This window comes from Chiroxiphia lanceolata, chromosome 8, assembly GCF_009829145.1.
Source record: "Chiroxiphia lanceolata isolate bChiLan1 chromosome 8, bChiLan1.pri, whole genome shotgun sequence".
Classification (NCBI taxonomy): Eukaryota; Metazoa; Chordata; class Aves; order Passeriformes; family Pipridae; genus Chiroxiphia; species Chiroxiphia lanceolata.
In genome coordinates, this window is record NC_045644.1 from 12,468,876 (window position 1) to 12,488,637 (window position 19,762).

At 39.7% G+C, this 19,762-nt stretch overlaps 2 protein-coding genes across 4 annotated transcripts in view; one reads left to right on the forward strand and one right to left on the reverse strand.

Moving 5' to 3' along the window:
* Nucleotides 1–1,864, forward strand: part of COL17A1 (collagen type XVII alpha 1 chain) — a 40,867-nt gene extending 39,003 nt beyond the window's left edge. The window contains exons 55-57 of the mRNA XM_032694359.1: nucleotides 388–450; nucleotides 682–753; nucleotides 919–1,864. Of these exons, the coding sequence (XP_032550250.1) occupies nucleotides 388–450; nucleotides 682–753; nucleotides 919–968 (185 nt within the window). The 3' untranslated portion in view covers nucleotides 969–1,864. The remainder of the gene's footprint in view (nucleotides 1–387; nucleotides 451–681; nucleotides 754–918) is intronic.
* SLK (STE20 like kinase) overlaps nucleotides 1,857–19,762 on the reverse strand; it is a 50,980-nt gene continuing 33,074 nt past the window's right edge. For 2 of the 3 annotated variants that reach the window (XM_032694361.1, XM_032694360.1), the window contains exons 10-18: nucleotides 18,670–18,800; nucleotides 18,269–18,392; nucleotides 17,815–17,994; nucleotides 12,384–12,513; nucleotides 12,021–12,145; nucleotides 10,872–11,060; nucleotides 9,602–9,727; nucleotides 7,961–8,074; nucleotides 1,857–7,397 (exon numbers count right to left, since the gene is read on the reverse strand). In XM_032694361.1, coding sequence (XP_032550252.1) covers nucleotides 7,251–7,397; nucleotides 7,961–8,074; nucleotides 9,602–9,727; nucleotides 10,872–11,060; nucleotides 12,021–12,145; nucleotides 12,384–12,513; nucleotides 17,815–17,994; nucleotides 18,269–18,392; nucleotides 18,670–18,800 — 1,266 coding nt within the window. In that variant the 3' untranslated portion in view covers nucleotides 1,857–7,250. The other variant, XM_032694362.1, reaches the window with a different exon arrangement.

Here is a 19,762-nt window from a genome sequence, read left to right on the forward strand (position 1 = left end):
CTAGTTGTAAGAAACTCATCCCAAACCCTGAAGGTCTCTGGGCTTGCAACCTGTGTGGCCCATTTTAACATGGCTGGGCTGGCACACGTACAAATACATGAGTCAACTGCTTGCTCTGCTCTCAGATTCCTTGCCCTGAGCACAGGCCAGCTCCAGCCCTGGTGACAGCCAGGACACTCAGACAGGGTGGCAGAGCAGGGCTGGTGAAATGCCATCACAGCCTATCCCTAGAACTTTGCTGGGACCAAAACCATTTGTGAAAAACTTTCTCTGTCAGTCTCATCCCATCTAACTGGGAGAAATGACCTTCCAGTGACCCGCTGCTTCTCTGGGTAAGCACAGTGGTTTCTCCCTCTCATTCATCCTCTCCTTCATTTCCCTCTCCAGCATATGGTGCCGTCCAGGGGCCACCCGGTGAAAAGGGAGAGAGGGGTTATCCTGGACCCAAAGGTAAGGCTTGCCATCCTTTCCCTCTTTAGCCCCATGAGGCCCAGGAAGCAGCATTGTGACCACAGAGGTAGTTGGCACAGCACTGCTCAAGGTCACACCTTCCTACAGTGAAGGTGGCACCTTCAGGATCTCAGCCAAAACGTTGTCCTGCCTTGGCCTCCCTTACCCTGGTCTGTCCCTGTCCATGAGCCAATGTGCTCAAGGGCAAACTTGGTCTTCTCATCCCTTCAGGTGACCCTGGGCCAATGGGCCCACCAGGACGACAAGGGCACAGGGGACCGAAAGGAGAGAAGGGAGAGAAAGGTATGAACACTTCCCATCCCCAGGAGAGCAGGGTTTGCCTGTCCAGGAGAGAAGGATTCCCCAGGCACCAGCCCATCACTGGGAATGGCTGAAAACACTCTTTTGGATCTTTTGTCTTCCTACATGAACTTTTCAAATAACTCTTTTTTACTTTACTGTCTCTAGGTGAACAAGTGTATGTTGGCAGAAGAAAAAGAAGAAGTGTTGGGGTTTAAGGAAAGAGGCAGCTCAGTTCTGCACAGGGCAGCAATCCCAGCAGCCTGTAGAGAATTAGCCTGAGTCTTCACTGCCTTAATGTTAAACAGTCCTTTGCCACTCAGCTGACCCCTTAGACTTGATAGTTCAGTGTTGCTGCAGAGATCTGAATGTCTCCTGTACGTGTCCAGCATGGCCCCAGTGTGGGTGTTTGCTCCTGTTACTGATGTTTGGCTGCCTGACCCTGAGCTCCCAGGCTGACAAGGGCTTCCTGTCTCACCTAGTCCAGGCTTCTTGTATTGCTCCCAGCTATGTAAAAACCTGGTTTTTTTTAACAAGTAGCCAACTATCCAGCAAAAAAAAAAAAAGAAAGCAGTTCCACCCCCACCAAATGCTGTGCTTTGTCAGGGATCAGATGCAGGATCAGCCCACAAGGATACAAGACCCTGCAAGATACCCTGGGACTGAGCTTGCACCACACTGGGATTCCCTCTCCACAAACCCTGCTGGCCCTAAGTGGGAGGCAGCAGCACAGCAAGACAGGACATGCACAGGGATCAAACAGAAGCACTTTTAAAAGTCATTTGTTTATCTTTTAAAAAATATTTTTGTATTTTTTTCTGGTTTTCTAAACACTGGGGAAACATAATTTTAATGTAAACAGCCCAATTAAAGTGTGTTTTTAAGCCAATCCTTGAACTACTCAGGACCACATTTCTGTGCTTGCAGGTTGTGTTGTGGGGCAGGATGAGGCACCTGAGAGGGGTCTGAGGTACAGTGGTAAAATACAATGGCACAATGTTAAATACTTTTTACGCTCAGTTATTTTAAAAATTCTAAATTGTCCCCTTCACTCCAACATCACTTGTATTTCATGCAAGTTTTCCATCAACAAAACAGAGACAATCTCAGCAAACTGTGATTTTTATTGTATTTACAGCAGAATTATTACAATATTCTACAGAAAGCCATGAAATCAATTACTTTTAAAAACAAGACCAAAAAAAACCCAAACCAAAATCATTGTATGGCTGCTACTGCAAGTTCACTTCCACGAGCTGTACAGAAACCCTTAGCCAATTATTCATCCATCTCATGATTTTTGGTTGCTTTCTGTAAGGCAAAAGTAACTTGTTTTGCAGTTAACACAAAACATTCAATGAACTGCTGGGAGAACACGAGGCCGGCGGTGCCTCAGTGGCTGTGCCTTGTCACAGGACTGTGACAGGACTCCCGCTCTGCTTGGCTTGCTGACAGAACATGTGGGCAACAGCTCAAAGTTAGATTTCACTCCATGTCCCTTTCTAGTTTCTGTTCTTTCCACCATTTTAGGACTGATACTGTAAAAGAAGCCTTACCACTTAGTTTGGTAATTGGGGAAGAGATTTTGGAAAATCAGAGTAACTTTGGGCTCGGCCACTCCCTTTTGCTTTCGGTACAGTGGAAGCACATGAGCCTTTAGTGCTGAGCTGGGTTAGAGCGTGTTTGTATTCAAGGGGTTGTTCTTCTCTGGCACCACTGACTGCCCCAATGCCAGATGTGCAAAGGAGCTACAGAAATGAAGCACAAGAGTTGAGGTGGGAGAAAGGGGGTGGAAAACAACTAAAAGTTCTGTAAAAGAGAAACACTGTAGAGTTTTCTTTTGTCTTCTTCCCTTTATCTGTTCTCATCTTTTGTAAGACTGAGAAAAACCAGGGCATCCTGGCCTTGGCTTGCCTGTGAACAAGGAAGGTTATTTCTCTCTGACCTTATTTCAATTGCTGTGAAGATGGCAGAAGTAGTCTGAAAATGGGAAACGTGCACAGACACATCAATGCAAGGAAGTTTCTGAGATCAAGAAGTACAGGTTTTGACATAAAATTACAAGAATATAAATGTTAACATAGAAAGCAGAGAACTTATGTACACAGTGACTGTCCTAAACACTCCTCCCTCCCCTTCCTCCAACAACCAGAGTCACTGTCCTCAAAAACTTGCCCCACTTCCCCAGCTGAACCAAGAAACAGGAGTTCAGTGGAAGCAGCCAGCACTGAGCTTATTTGCACATTTCAGTTTCCAGCAAGATCAGTGTTTGAGGTCCTGGGAGCTGCAGCTGCACAGCAGCTCTGAAAATCAGGCTGCCTAAAAGTGGACTTAAGTATCTGAATTTAAAACACCTTATTCAAGTCTTTCCTATACCAAAGCATCCTTGAAATACTTGCAAGACAGATACTGTCTCAGCTGGAGAACCAGCTTAAACTTCCAGTGTGATTCTGCTGTCACAAAAGACATGGCGTGATGAAAGAAATTTCTTTGCTGCTTTGCTTGGCTGCATCTTAGTTAAAGTGCTACATTTCTTATTTATTAAGAAAAACAATTCAGTAGCATGGAGTCGTCATAAAGTCCTCTGGGACAGAAGAATAATTTTTTAAAATGTGTGATTGATTAGATATTGAACACCCATGAATGTAATTTTAAAAGCGTATTAGCTGAAAAGATTATTGGAAAAAAGGATGCAGCTCAACTGGAATTTAACAGTATTTTAACAGTATTTTAACTGATGTGAAAAATCACTGTGAGTGAATGCCACCAGTCAGGACAGCAGCCCTGCCACCTTGGAATTGGAATTCAGATGTCAATTCAAATAAAGGTTTTCCTTCAGAAGGCATTTATAAATCAGGATCCATCTACTCAATCATAAGAATAACAACCTCAATATCATATCTTTACATACTGGACACGCTTCTTGTGCATTCAGCAGAGACAGCAGAGCACTTGGAGAAGGAAAATTTGTTTTATGGGAATCAGAGAGGATCAAATGTTGGAGTATTTCTCCCTCACTGAAGTAAACAGCAAAGTTCCCCTGGGACACTGGGAGGCCAAGGCCTGAGCCAGACCATTCCCTCCAGGACTGTAACCTCTCCTCAGCCAGCCCCACTCAGGAGAGATGTAGAGTCTCCTAAAATCAGGGGCACAGGAGCCCCCAGAGAGCTCCCTGGGCTACCAGCAGCACCACGTTAGTCGAGGACTGGAGAGCCTTGCACACAGCTGAGCTCCAGGAACTCAGGATGTGAGCAGAGCCAGGGGAGCTCTGTCCTTACAAGGCCCTTTCCCATAAAAGCTGACTTAGCAGATGCCCAAATCTGCTTTCAGAGCTCAGGACGCACATGTGAAGTCTGACCCCATCAGAGGCCAGGGGCCTGCAGGCAGGTTTTCTGTGAGGATCAGCTGTAAATACAGAAGGACAACCCATACACTGACTGCAATCCAGGCACTTATTGCCTTGCTCGTTTTCCTGTGGACAGTGTTTATGATGTAGTAAAACACAAAAGGCGAGAAAATACTGATTTGTGGGCAGCTTTGCAAGAGCATGTGGGGACAATAAGATCTGCCAAACACTCAGTACGAAAGCACATTGTTTTGGCTGTGGAAAACACATCTAACTACCCTGGAGATGGAGCTGCTAACATTTGTTAGAGGGAGGTGACATGAGACAGCACAGAAATTGGATTTTGTATCTCAGGAGATCTCTTTTGGGCCTATATGAGACTAAATTAATTTGAATTGAATTTTCCAACATTGATATAATATTGTAACACTTCTTTCATGTTCTGCAACACTTATATCCAATTTTATCAGTCTAAGTGTATAAGTACCCATGCTAGTTCCTGTTATCACACATAAAACATTTTCATGCTTGATATCAACTCTCAGCACAGTTCACAAGGCTGCAACTGCTTCACAGTGCTCCCCACTTGAAGAGATGAGCAAGGTTTCCATCACCACATCTGATCTCTCCCTTCATCACACAGCTCAGTTACAGTTATTTGTGCAATTTACAATGAGATCAGATTGCTGGGGCCTATGTGAAAAGGATCTTCAAATAAAAGATGTAAGAGATTTAGACAGAGGTAAACAAAATGCCAATATACATTAGCAAGTTATCACTGAAACTACCAAAAACGTAAGGAGAAGATTATTAAAACAGTGTAGTGATAGGACAAGGAGCACTGGGTACAAATTGCAAGAGGGAGAATTTAGGATAGATATTAGGAAGAAATTTTTTACTGTGAGGGCGATGAGGCCCTGGAACAGGTTGCCCAGGGAGGCTGTGGATGCCCCAACCCTGGAAGTGTTCGAGGTCAGGCTGGCCTTGAGCAACCTGGTCTAGTGGAGGTGGGGGGATTGGGGCTAGATGATCTTTAAGATGATTTTAACATTCTGTGATTTCCCTCTGAGGAAAATCTGCCTGCCCTGCCTACTCCCTGAGTAAAGCACTGAGCCTACGTCATACGGAACTGCAAACAAATTCTGCTAAATAGAAATGAAGATTATTTAATGTTATCTCAGTAACAGTCAATTTATGAAGGTGGAGCTTAAAAAACAAAAGATCTTCAAAGACTTTTTTTCTCCCTAATGAACAAACAATTCAAAGAACTTTGCATTTAGCAACAGAGAACATTCTAGAGATATGGTGTGTGAATTTACAACAGTACACAATACACATTTATAATAATAAAATGCCAGAAATTAAGGCTAGCTATTAAAGTAATTATGCTATCAAAAAGTTACAAAATTTAAATTAAAACATGCATTTTCCAATTAATTTTTTTTCTGTGCTGTAAATTAAGTGTCTTCATCGAGAAGGTTTCGGTTCAATGTCCAAGGATTTCAGCATCCAAGGTTTCGACCACAGCTGATTATAAAGTCCTGTGTTAATTTATGAGCTCACTGACATGCAGCAACACAGTTCCCATGAAATGAACGTCGTGTAATGGTCACCAGCCACACGTTCAATGCAAGAGAGCAAAACAAAACGGTTGCAGTTGATGCCCGAAGAGACATGAGAAAGTCAGGCCTCAAACAAAAGAAAGCAAACACTATTTTACAAATGGAACTCCAGCACACCCAAGTACAGCCTTAAATACTGTGTCTTGATATGACTCAACCTCTAACCACCAAAAGGAGTGCAGCAAAAATCGATCTAACAGAGCTGTATTGCCCTACCCGCTACATGAGAAACATTTCAGATTTTCCACTGCAGATCAGTCAGGTAAATAACTTATTGTACATCTATGAACTTAAAAAATAAAACCTGCCTATGTTAGTAGGTGGCAACACAAAAGCAAAACACCCAGCTTCATAGAGGAGTTTGTCTATATATTTAACTTAAATCTTTCCACAAAATAAAATGACTGAAATTAAAAAAAATTTGAATCTAACACTTCTAATGAAATCAGACTTTAGCCATGATTATTTATAAATATGACCATCCACCTCCACTTTTCCAATGGAGTTTAAATGAACAGGCTTTGGTAAGAACAGAACAATGGCTCTACCCATTCCAGGTACAGTTAGAGAAACCATGTGCATTTTGCACCCTGCTTTCTAAAAAATACATTCTACAGTTTTTCAATTTGTAGAACTAACCACCTGTAATAGCAAAGGAAAATAACAAACTGTGCATTTTAAAGTTAGCAGTTCTTTCACCTTTACATATTTTAGTGCAAAATATTTTAGGGTGAGGATTTACAACCAAAATGGCAGTAGCAGCAAGAAATCTTGTTTTGTACAGTAACAACAATGCTAAGGAGTTTTGTTTTTTTAAATGACAAAACGTATCCTGTTACCAGGATCAGCATATCTAAGTGTTTCAGGCACTGTATTAATTAAACTAGCACCCCATTTCATTATGGAACTAATGGACAAAACACGTCATGGAGATCAGCTCAGTTTAATTTATGCCAGAGGTTTCTTTTGAAAGATATTACAAAGGCTTTTGCTTTTGCCAATTGTGTTTAAACATAAGGGTTTGTTTCTCTGATTACTGGCATGTTCTTAGCAATTAGTTTCAGTCCTTGCCATGAAGACACTGCTCAACATTATGAAACTTTAAACCTCTCATGGCATTTTCAATTGTGGAATTCTCTCGTGGAGAGATCTGATACTTAAAAACACAGTAGCAGAACTAATATTACATTGTTTAAATATTCACATGAGAAACCATTTTTTCTGTGATGAGAAAGAGCACAACTAATATTTCAGGTTTAAAGTCAAAACCATAGGTAACATACTTTTAGAGACCGAGATAAAAAGCCCACTTAGTCTTGAAACACCTGAAGGACGTAACGTTACCATTGTACATCAACACTGGGTTCGTTTCTTCTGCTCAGAGAAGTGAAGAAACTGATGTGACACTGATTGTCTCCACTGAAAACGAAAAGCGCGGGGTCCTTGGATGTACACACGCTGCAGATAAGTCAGGTTAGATGGGTAAGGATGGAGAATTCCAAATAGGAAAAAACCTACAGCAGTTCCCAGAGTTACGACCCAGTAGAGTGAAGGCTGGGGATTGGATAGAATTTGGAAATCCGGCTTTGTGTTGAAGGATTAAGGCATTCAGATTCTCCAGTCATTTTAAAGAAAACTTCCTGTTCCTGCAGTTTTCTGGCAAATTCTTCTTCCAGTGTCTAAAACCAAAATCAGATTGTCACAGAATTAACAAGGCAAAGTACAAGAAACCCATTATTGTGGTTATATATTGTCCGATATAATGTTGTAACTTCATAAACATCATCAAGAAAAGTCACTCAGCAAACATGAAATTGTAAGACACCGCAAGCCAAGAACATCATCTGTCTGTAGGACATTCCCTGAACTGTGTGAAAATCTAGCATTTTCCATTTAAAATAAAATATAAACCCCCAAACCAACCTCCTCTATTGCTCTTAAGCACTCAATTTTTGGAGTAACCCACTGGCTTCTGAAAGAAATCTGGGTTTAGGAATGCATGTCCAGCTAAGTTTTCCATACAAACACACACACACATGCTGCAAGAGGCTGGTAACACATAGACTGTTTTGTTGCACCTGCCTTTTGCTCAGGTTTGCATGTTTTAATATCTTTTATTATTCAGTGAATTATAACAGCTTTGTACAGCAGCTTGATTCTCCTCTGCAATGCTTTTGTACTCTCTGTATTTGCTTGATCAAGTCCTTGATTATTTCCTGATTCCAGAACTGCTCCAATTTACCTTTTTTCTCGGTCTCAATTTCTCTCTCCATTCCTTCAGTTCTTGGCTGTGCTCTTCATCCAGCTCTTTTAGTTTCTGAGTCTCATGCTCAACCAGTAGATGGCATTTTTCATTCTTAAAAGAAGATACAGATAATCCTTATGTAAAACTAATTCAGATTAGGCAACTCAACATTTGTACAGTGACATATGTTGTCCTAATTCTTTCTAATTAGCTTATTCTGTGTAAATAGTGACGTGAATAATTACAAGATAAAAGTATGTTACGAGGCTGCATTTTCAAAAGCTGATCTTTCCATCGGAGCCAATTGAGATAAGAAACACTCATAAATCCAAACACTGCTGAGTGTCATTAAGGCAGAAGCTGAGTGTTACTCAAAACTGTGTTTCACTGCCTAATAATGCTTTTCAAGGTCAGACAGCATTTCTGCTTTGCTTTCTAAAGACAGTCTCTACAATTTATTAAAATCAATTACACTAAAGACAAAGCTGGTTTTTGGAAATATTTCAACTCTTGGTGCCAAGAGCTGAGATGAACAAACGGGGTTTAGAGAGGGGAGAAATGTGGTTGCAAAAACAGCCTAGGAAATGGATAATCAAACCACACCTCAGCTCCACATTTCTCTCAGTAAGGTACCCAGGCAACTGCCTCCCTTTCACAGGACTTCTGAAGCATAGCAAGAAAAAAATTAAGTATTTGGTTACATCAAATCTTTGCTTTTTTTTGAGAGCAGTTGGCAATGGTTGTACTTCTAGAGTCCCAGTCCCAAATGGTTCTGATGCAGAGCATAGAACCACAGCAACAGAAATGACAAGCACTTGGTTGGACCCAAGTGCAGCAAGGGGCCAGTTTTCCTTGTGAAGCTCAGAGCAGCCCTAATCTGCTCAATTTTCTTGAGCTGAAACTCTCACAAGACTCCCACGGTAGTTGGGGATTTACTGAGGCATATTAGTGGCACAGCCAGGGACTGTTTCTGCAGTATGTAAGAAAGTGAACTGAGTGAACGAGCTTCATTGGTTGTTGCACGACTTCTCTAAGCAAAGGTTATCAGCAGGTGATCATTAATGCTTTAAAACTTCCTCGTGTCCCTGAAAAGGGAAAAGCTGATTTAATGGAAAAGGAAATCTGGCCTCTGGTATACAGCAGAAACTTTTACTAAATGCATACCAAAAGGGACAGAACAAAGTTCCTTATGGCAAGAAGAGAAGTCCTTCTAAGTACCTTCCAGAAGCTCATGTACAAGTGGCAGCACTTTGTAAAAATCTCCTCATTCATGTATTGCTGCAAACATCTCGCTGGTAATGCCTGGTGCTGCCCACCTCTGTTCTGATTAATGACATTTCAGTAAAAGCAGGTTACAGGAAATGTTGCCTACAGAAAATAGCCCTGGGAACTTGACAGATATTCCAGAAGTCATCATCTGTTTCTGGTCCATGCTCTTCTTGCATTTAAAATGATTTCTCATTAACTGATGGAAGCATACGAATGTGGTTAAGCAGTGTGCTGCAGGCCTTCGAAAGCAAAGCTGAAACTCTACACTGATCAGTAAAAATGAAGGAAAAGATGTTTCTGCTTTGCCTGCACCCATTATTAACCCAAGTCTTCCCACTGAATGGTCACTTAATATCATCTATTTTTAACCTGTAACTGATGCAGTTCCCTGATGTTTGCTTCACACTGCAACTGAAGGTCCCGCATTTGGTTTTCATGTTTCTGATGCTGAGCCAATCTCTCGTTCTTCTGCCTCTTTTCTTCTTGAACAGCAAACTAAAATTGAAAATAAAAAGATTATTTATATTGTGCCTCTGAATACAACAGTTTACATGAGCCAAAGAACTGCATGTAACAGAAGGAACACATACTAAGAAGAATGGTTTCAGAAGATTTAAGCAATAATTTTCTCTACTCTTTCTTTTTTAAAATCTTTACAAAGGGAGTGCCCTCACAGTTTTAATTACATTTCTCTGTTTGCACTCTGATTTTTCCTTAAAGCACAGCACATTTCACTACCAGACTCCTGCAATTATCTCCCTCTGAAGGTAAGTGTCACAGCAGTGTTGCTGCAGGCATTGGTCGAGGTTGGAGTTATACAGCTACAGGACATCTTATTTTCCAGATTTTTCATCCTTCCAGTGCTCACCATATGAAACCATGACTTGGGACTTTGGTGCATCTCTAGAAAGCAAACCTCTCAACATCTTCACAGCAACCTCTTTTAAAGAATGAGTGAATACCTACAGTTTTAGTTCATAAATTCACAAACATCAAGCATCCTTAAAAATATTTCACGGAATCACAGAACGGCTGAGGTTGGAAGAGACCTGCAAAGATCAACCTCCCCACTCAAAGCAAGGTTGACAGGATCAAGCTGCACAGGTCTGTATCCAGTTGGGTTCTGGGAATGTCTGCAATCTCTCTGGGCAAGCTGTCTGACCATCCACACACTAAAGAAGTGTTTTCTTATGTTTAAGTTGGATTTTCTGTATTTCAGTTGTGCCTGCTGCCTCTCACACTGTCACTGGGCACCCTGGGAAGTCATGCTCCACCCTCTTTGGGTACTTATGCACATGGATAAGACCCTCCTGAGCCCACTCTCCTCCAGGCTGAGGCATCCCAGGTATCCCAGGTGGCTCCTCGTGTAACAAGACCCACGAGTCCCTGGGTCGGCTTCAAGGCCCTTTGCAGGACTTGCTCCAATAAATTCATGTCTGTGTTGTTTTGGGAAGCCCAGGATTGGGCTCAGTGCCCCAGAAGAGTCTCACCAGTGCTGCAGGAAAGGATGATTTCCTCTGACCTCATCCAGTGCATCAACTCAGATTGGTACCATCTGTGAACCTGTGAGAGTGCACTCTATCCCGTTCTCATATTTGGCATTTACACTATACAAACTAAATATTAATTTAATTATTACCTGCTTAATTTTTTCACGATCTTGGTCTGGAGAGGCTAACGAATTGATTCTTAAACTTTTCTTAAACATTGCCATGCGAGTCTTTGCTTCACTTCGCTGGATTTTAGGCAGTCTGGCTCTTTCCTGAGTTTGCTTGTTCTTTAACTCCTCAATAAGGCGTTGATTATATCTCTGCATTTGTTCCGTTTCCTGAAATGGTAACCACGTGGAAATGTTACAGAGTAATCATCAATGTTATTACTATCTGTATCTCATTTCCTCAGTAAGCACCCGGTGTGAGACAGCAACAGGAACCAGTCCCAGCCCCAGCAGCACCAGTGGGCAGGTGGGGGGGCTTCTTCCAGAGCGCTCTGGATCATGCCCAGCCCTGATGAGATTCTCCAACTAATGTGAATACACATATATTTTACCAGTGGTTGCTCAACTCCTGAATTGCCATTTTAAAAGTCTGTTGTTCAAAGGGAGAAACTTCTGTGCAACTGAGCTCCTGGGCTGCAGCTGTGAAGGGGCAGTTTGCTGCAAAAGCTGTGAAAACAACAGCCAATATGGGATGAACCAGAGTGGACAGGAATAAGCCTTCAGTGGAGGCTGTTCATGTTCTGATCACCAAGGAGATCCTCTAACACCTCCCTATTGGTTTACAATTTCAAAAACTGAACTATTTTCTTTAGAGTATTCTATAAAAAAACAAATAAGGATTTTACAGGATTTAGCTATAAAGAGACAGTTGTCAGCTACTTGCCCAATAGCTAATCCAGTTTATTCCACTCATTTAATTCCAGGATGATTTACTTCTGAGTAGATTTATTTAAACACAAGTCAAAACTGATTTGGTATCCGAGCAGAATTCAGTATTTTTAGTAGAAACAGGTTGATGTTGTGATTGGTTGGGTTTTTTTTAAGAATCAAAAGAGAAGAATATTACTAGTGATACTTCTACACACTACTAAGGTATTTGAGTATGATACTTCTACACACTACTAAGGTATTTGAGTATGATGATTAAGATTTTTTAGTTTCAACAGCTTCAAAATACTTGTGTGGGTCTTGTCTGTGCAAAGAAAAAACTACCAGAAGAGATCATAAGACTACTGATAAAAAAATTGGACATTATAATACACAACAGGATGTGTCAAAATCAGCACTAACTTTTTCGTGCCTCTTAAGCAGTTGGTGTCTCTGCATGAAGTACTGATCTTTGAGCTGCTGTTTGAGAAGCTGGTGTTTCTCTTGCAGATGCCGCTCCTCCAGTTCCCAGATTGCAGCTTCACGAGCTGGAAAAAAAAGGAAGCTGGTTCAGAAAGAGCAACAGCCACACACTGCTCCCCAATCTACCTGCTGGTGTATGTTTAGAAGTAGCCTACAAGTGCATTTTGAAAACAATGCTATTCCACAGAAAATGCTTCTATTACCATTGTAAATTAGTCATGAAGGTCTTCCTAGAGTGAAGACAGAATATTGTTTTATTAAAACACAAGGGCCTGTTTTTAAAGAGAGCCTGATGTTGGATACCTCTCATGAGCTGCTGTTTGTTGTTGAGGCAATCTCGTTCAATAGTGGCCAGTTCCGTCTTCTGCTGCTGAATAATTTTCTTCAGAGATGCATCCAGTTCTTGTTGCTGCTTCTGCACAAACTCCTGCTCCTGGTAAAAACCAATAAAAGTAAATTAAATTTTGTTCTTCTAACCACATTACATTTTAATGAAACTCCCAGTTCTCTCAGCATTAGCTACATATGAAAACAAATGCATCTATGAAATTTTGAGCTAGCATGCCTTGACTATCAAATTATCCATCTTTCGTATTTGCTATTTACAGAGTAGGTAAGAGCATATTTAATATTTAAATAATACCTTCAGAAGTAAGACCAAAGGCAACAAACTAGCCAGCAATCTGCAATTCATTCCATCTCTTGTCTCTCCTCAGAACACGTTGCAGGTTCAGAGCTAGCAAAGACAAGTGCTCAGTATAAAGTTGATGTGATTCTGTCAAGAGTTAATTATTCATGTAGGTAAGAAAATAAAGGTATGTATGGTTATTTTGCTTTGGGTGATTAGTTAAAGCCTATTTATTTACACAGATGGGTTTCAGACTTGTGTGGTTTATCTTGTCCTGAAGGCAGAGGTATTGAGGCTGAGAGTTCTGTAGGTCCACTGTGCAGACACAGTTCTGCAGGACTGTCACCCTGTCACACCTGAGCTGAGCTGGCTCTTTGCAAAGTGATTTACCACCTGCCTGATGCAGTCCCCATATCACCTGCATCTTCCCATTATCCAGGTTGCATCCCATCATGAAAAGCAGGCAGCAGAAGGAATCCCCCTCCCATGCCCCTCCCCAAGCAACCTTACTGTTGCCTTTCTTCTTCCAACTATTAAAAACCACAGCCATGAGCAAGTGAGCATGCACACCCCCCTCCCGTAAGAACAAGAAATTAAATCAGATGCTTCTATCACACAATATCAAAGGTCAAAAGAAAGGACAACTCAGGGTCCTGTCAGAGCCAAGGGGAGGTGCTGAAGCATCTGCTGCTCTACACAACAAAGCAACGCTAAAGATGGTCTTAATTTTGGAAGGGAGCTGGGAAAACCGGGCTGCAGCTGATCAGTGGAAGGGTTCCTGAGCTATTCTTATTTTTTTTCCGAACCTATGGTACTTGCTAATAAGAGTTGTCAGGTGGAATTAAATGTTCATTTAAAGCACTTTTTATCATGACCAGAAGAATCCTGGTTTTCATCTTCACAGGAAAGTTATTAATAGATGAGGTTTTCATCTCTCTCAGTGGACAGAAGAGTTACACTGAGAAAGGTAACACAAAACCAGAGGTGAAGTAAGTTGCCAGTGACAGACCTGAGGGTACAAAAAGAACTGGAAGGTGATGTCTGTAAATTAAGTGAGACATACTAATCAAATATATGAAATGATGAAAAATACTGTTGTTTCCCTTTCTAGATGAAAAGGATAAGAAGACTACAAGTTTATTATTCTGAGGGTGCAGATAAATAATTAAGACAATGTTTAATTTCCTGGGAGTTTTTTGATTTGAAGGGAGTAGGGGAAAGCTGTTCTGGTGTAGTCGTGGTCAAAAAGTGATTAGGCTTGAGCTTTACACAATCATTTAAATATCACTGCTCCTCTCTCTAAATCTTAAGAAGTTTTATACCTGCCAGCACTATAAGATAAACCAGGCAATCTCAGGAAACACTCTGGCCTTCCCACATCTACTCAAGTATCACACAAAATAAAGGTCACCGAGTTTACCAAAGAACATGTAGGTTGTTTCAAAGGCAGACAGAGTAAGACAGCTCACCTTTTTCAAGCTACCACTTGGTTTTGCCCAATAAGTATCTTAAAATAAACTCAGATATCTTTAAAATACATAGTTTCACTGCACACACAGCATACAAGTCACACAATGTTTCTCACATGTGCTGAACAAATAATAAGCACTAGAGAATAGTATCATATTGCATATGTGAAATCTCAGTGTTTTGCCCAGACTAAACAACTAGTGTAATTTTGACCTTTTGACAACGAATAGTTGTCATCATTACAAATTTGTGCTAATCAGTTTGGAGACAGCAGTGACATTGATCAGCACATATGATCAGAAGGACAGGAGAAAACACACGTCTGGAAAATTAGGAAAATAAAACTTTTGTTGCTTTGCATTTTAAGACTTACATCCTGCATTTGTGCGTTGAAAAGCGTACACGAAGACAACTGAAAAGACTGAATCATAACCTGAGCAACGCCCTGTGGGACACAATGTACTTCCTATGTCATGATATAATGAAATATATTTTTATTCTTAAAAAAAGGAAGAAATTATATCTGCTCTGTGTTAGTAATAAGCATTTAAAATGTCAAGGTTCATCACAGAAGTAGATATGACAATATTCTAAAATTAAACATCTGCACCTTGTCTAGTACTTATCATTCCAAGTAAGGATATTTCACATTTAAAATTTTCTCTTTCACCTCTCTTCAACAAAGAGAAAGCAGCAAAGTAAATAATCCAAGTTGCTACAAACACTATGAAAAACTAGGGTTTTGTTTCTTTAAAAAGTTTAGACAGGTATCTCTGGTATAGGAAGAGCACTGCAATTCAATCACATTCTATCCTGGGAAATCCCCTCTTAAACAGATAATCAAATAAAGTTGCGATTATTTTCCACTAGGCCACTCAAATAAACATTTAATCTTAAAGTTACTCAATCCAAACCTGCTCTGCTGTGGTTGAAACTCACTCTGTACAAGCTGTGGCCGACAAAAAGCCAATATTTTTCTAAAATATTTGCCCTCTTTTTAGCTGGGTCATAAAAAAGCAGCAAGTCTGAAGGCATGAAATTGTAGATGTCTTGCAAAGTTTCTGTACACCTACACTTTGACATTTAAATAACATTTTACCTAATCTGTTCTGCTTCTATAAACAAGATGCCTCATGCTTACATATTATATACATTTTCCTCTCCTGCACTTGTGTTGTTCAAAACTTACTTCTGACTATAACCTTTAAAATCTGAAGGACCTGTGGGGTACTTACCACTCGTAAAAGCACTGTAAATAAACCTGCTGTAGAAAATTACCATTCTTTTTCAGTACAGCACACAAAACATTCCACTTGACAGTACAAACCTGGGAACCGCTGCTCCTACATGTCTACCCAGTTTAGTCTATGAGATGTGATATGGGAATACTTGAAGGAAGAGAGCAGTGTAGGGTTAGTTTGAGTTAAGTTCCATATTCACTCAACAACAACAAGAAGTGAAATCATCAAGCTGTGTGAATACTGCTGCCTTTTGTATTTTAGTAGCTTGAAGCTGCCGTTGTTACCTGAGCATGCTGGCTTTGTGCAAGCTCCTCTTTCTTGCGTTTCATGAGCTCTTTTCTCAGCTCTTTTGGTGCTTTCTCCACTTCACATAAAACCTACAGTGTATATAAGCATGCAGAAGGTGGCAAAAAGAACACTTTTTCTCCACAGCAAGCATTACTGTGAACACAGGACATGCAGGTCAAGCACTAGAGGTACTGGGAAGCATGCATTACTTCAGTGGCAGGGATGTTAGTTTAGTGAAAAGAGCTTAATGAAAAGAGAAGGAACAGTAGGTGCTTTATGTATGCCAGCAGTGCAGAAAGGAGGGATGTGCCAGCCGCTTTTTGCATGCAAATGCTGCCCAGTGCTCTCAGAAATGGAATCTCTCGCTTGTGTTTCCATGCAGCAGCCAGAAGAGTCAACAGTTAAGAAAACCACCACCTGCAAAAGTGGTATTTTCTTGAAGCATTATGGCAAAAGGACTACAGAGTATGTTTACCTCATAGTAAAACTGTGAAAAACAGTTGGAAGTTTAAAAAACTTCCACTGAAAACCAGCTATTTCTGACACTGTCTATAACTTAAATTTACAAGATGCCATTATTAGTGTCTCCAACCATAAATGACATCTACACAGGTTATGTCTTTAAAATAATAGTACAAGCAAACAAAGTATTATTTGGTTGCAAGTGTTTGGTTCTAAAGAATTTAAAGCAAAACCCACCAATAACTACATTTTCAAGAAACTATTCGTGACAGTATGCTGGGATGGAACGTGTTTCAGTTCAAGGTGAATTAGACTAGATTAGCTGAAAGATTCTAAATATAACCTGGCTAAATCAACTGACTATTAATCTGTTAATTTGCTAATGTGTTTTATTTGGTTTTGAGACTTATAAAAATGTAGCATTGCATACTCCAGTGTAGCATGGATAGTTTTAGAGCACCAGCTGCATTTTCCTTCAAACTGTACATCGCCTTTTTAAGCTTTAAACACAAAACTATGCACCCAGAAACAAATGCCTGTTTGTTTAATAGTGGAAGCATCATAAGAAAACAGAGTCCAAATCACCACATGCTACTCCTGTTTCCATGAAAGAACTGTTTTTAGCTCAGAGCAATAAGTAAAATTCTCCCCGCTTTCCCATGTAGGACCCAATCACCAGTAAATAGAGAGAGACTCAAAAATGCAAGAGGTACCGCAAAAGAAGAAAAATTGTTATTTACATTTGAGCATACGGTTCAAACTGAATACAACTTATTTCTTTAATGCAGTTTTGTGCTACAGGATCATTCTATGCAAAAGCATGGACACTACAGCTTTCTAAAGAAATCTGAGTCCAGTAACTATTAGAGGAAACACTAGAGTCATTCATATATAAATGGGCACTACACAATTGATCCAAAAATGAAATAAAACAGCTTTTAAGATGCAAAATCCACATGGAACTACATCACCTTCTTTTACTCTAATGCAAGCAAATTAATAGCACAAGGTGTCATTGTCAATTGTCATTCATTTTGCCTTAACTGTATGACATGTATGAGATTAACTGTAGAAGATTTTAGGTTATCCACACTTCTCTCTCCTAGCTTTCTTTTTGGAGCTAAAAAGCCAAATCCATGTTACTGCTCTCACTTCATATAAAGAAATTCTAAACAATAACAGCATACGCTCAATGAAAATCTAACAAATTACTCTAACAAAAAAGAAACATATCTGAAATTAAAGTGGTTCTCAGTAATAATCATGACTGTATTATTGTCTTCAAAATTCTAATCTGATAAGTATTTACTAAGTACCCATAGCTGGATTTGTTTAAAGTAGAAAGCTCAAACGTTTTTCACAATCTTTAAGAAAATACTTTTTCTTGATTTAATATGAGAGAAAGTATTTTATTAAATATTCTGTGAAAAATAAAGTCTACTAACTTGGTGATGTTTTCTAGATTAAGTCAATACCTCAATCTTCCTATTAGCTGTTTGTATTTCACTTGAGGCAGTAAAACAAGAAACAATATTGACTGCTAGTAACACTTCCACAGGTCAGTTGACAAGGCTTCTGGGAGACCTAATCTCAACTGTTTACTATGCCCATACTCCTTATTTTCTATATTGTCATCGTCTCTTACCTCTTTTTTCTTGTTTTTCAGCACGTTCTGGAATTTGGACAATTCCTTCTCCTGTTCTGCTTTGATGCGTTTTGCTTCATCCCGTAAGCGGTTCGTGTGCTCCTGTTCCAGGCGCTCTATCGTCTGTTTCTGCTGCTTCTCTAGGTTTTCTATTTCTTGATCGTACTGGCGCTTTTTACTCTGCGAAAATAATGTGGCAGCTTTTTTTGGGAAACTAAGTTCTGTTCAATGCAGTGCTGTACCACAGCAGGGCATGGCCCTGATGAACTGCTCTGGCAGACAAGTTCCAGCATACAAGCTGGGCACCCCACGATGCAAAATACTGCTTTTTATTAACAACAATGAAGGCTAAGCTACAGTAATCATAAAAAGAAACACCTGATTGCTGCTAGCAGTATTCTGCCTAATCCATCAAGATGTTGTATTTTAAGAACAGCAAAATACAGAAACTCACTGTCATTTCCTGTTCAAAACGTCTGAACATCTGTTCTCGCTGTTGCAAAAGCTTATTACTGAGTTGCTGTTGGGCTCTCTGCTCCTCTTTCTGAAGAAGTCTTAGTTCTCTTAGCTCTTGACGTCTAATAAGGAAAAAGAATCACTTAATATTGATGGGAAAGCAAAAGAAGAGGAAAATTACAAAAGACAAAAAGGAGCATCTACAATTTAGGTCCAGTAAAACTAGTTTTGAATTGACTGTCCTATGAAGAAACACTTTACATTCCTTTCTACTAAAAAAATACCGTAAATTAATCCCTAAGTATTTCTGGAATAAGATCACTAGCCACCTTTTTTTATTCAAAGAGAAAAAAAATTAGCTGCCAACCTCTTGAAAATTTTACTTACACAAACACTTACCTTAGGAATCGCATTTCTTCACTTTTCGAGTCATTTTCAGTAACTATTTTTGATGTGGTTACACTCACTTCTACTCCATCAACGACAAACTTCCGAGTTTTCTTTAACGTTTTCTTCTGTCTTCTAGTTTCCTAAATAAAGCATTGTTAAGTTATTCTGTACTTATTCAAATTACATTCTTTTTCCTCCTTCTTCTTAATATTAAATTAGATCAAATATTTCTGTGAATGCCTACTATATAGTAATCTGGAGTTCTCACTTATCAGGTATCTCTCACTAATCAAGTGAGAACTTGAAAAATTCTAATAAACTGAAACTTTCTTTCATTGGCAAAGGAAAACTGTAATTATTGATTATCCAAATTGCCAGAAGAAAAAAATTAATCTAGATAAACTCTGAACAAAACTGATGCAGTTTTATTTTCATGAGCTGAAGACAGCTACAGTTCCTGTTTGCTTTCGATCATGATTTTCCCAGTCACCAAAAAAAGACATTTAATTCTGAAAAACAGTTCCAAAACAGAAAATAATTTACTCACCTACTTACTTCTGCTTTGGAAATAAATGAGCTAATCTAATTTTTTTATTCATATATATCAGCCAAAAATCATGTGATGAGATTGCTGACAACTGAAAAAATCTCAATTCTCAAAGCTGCTGTTGTTTCATTATAAGAGAAGAGACACCCCAGCTGAAACTGCATCTCCACTGTGTCAGGGCTACTGTAAACACTCTGAAATCATGTTTAGCACAGCTATGCCAAGCAATGGGGTTTTTGTTTGGTTGGTTTTCTAGGTTTGTTTTTCTTCCATTCAAACCCATGTTACACAGTTACTACCTTAGTATGGCTATAATTATATTAGTATACAGATATAAAGTTCATAGCCTGGAATGTGATTCCTCTGAATAAGTTCATTCATACTGGCATTGCTGCATTGACACAGCTCAACCACAGCAGCAGTGTTTGGAATAAACAAACCCAACAGAATATCTGCCTTGGATCTCCCAAATCTAAACAGAGAGACAGATGAGGGAAGCGACAGGAATTCAATATAAGATTAGATGTCACAGGAAATTTTTCCCATTAAACAGGG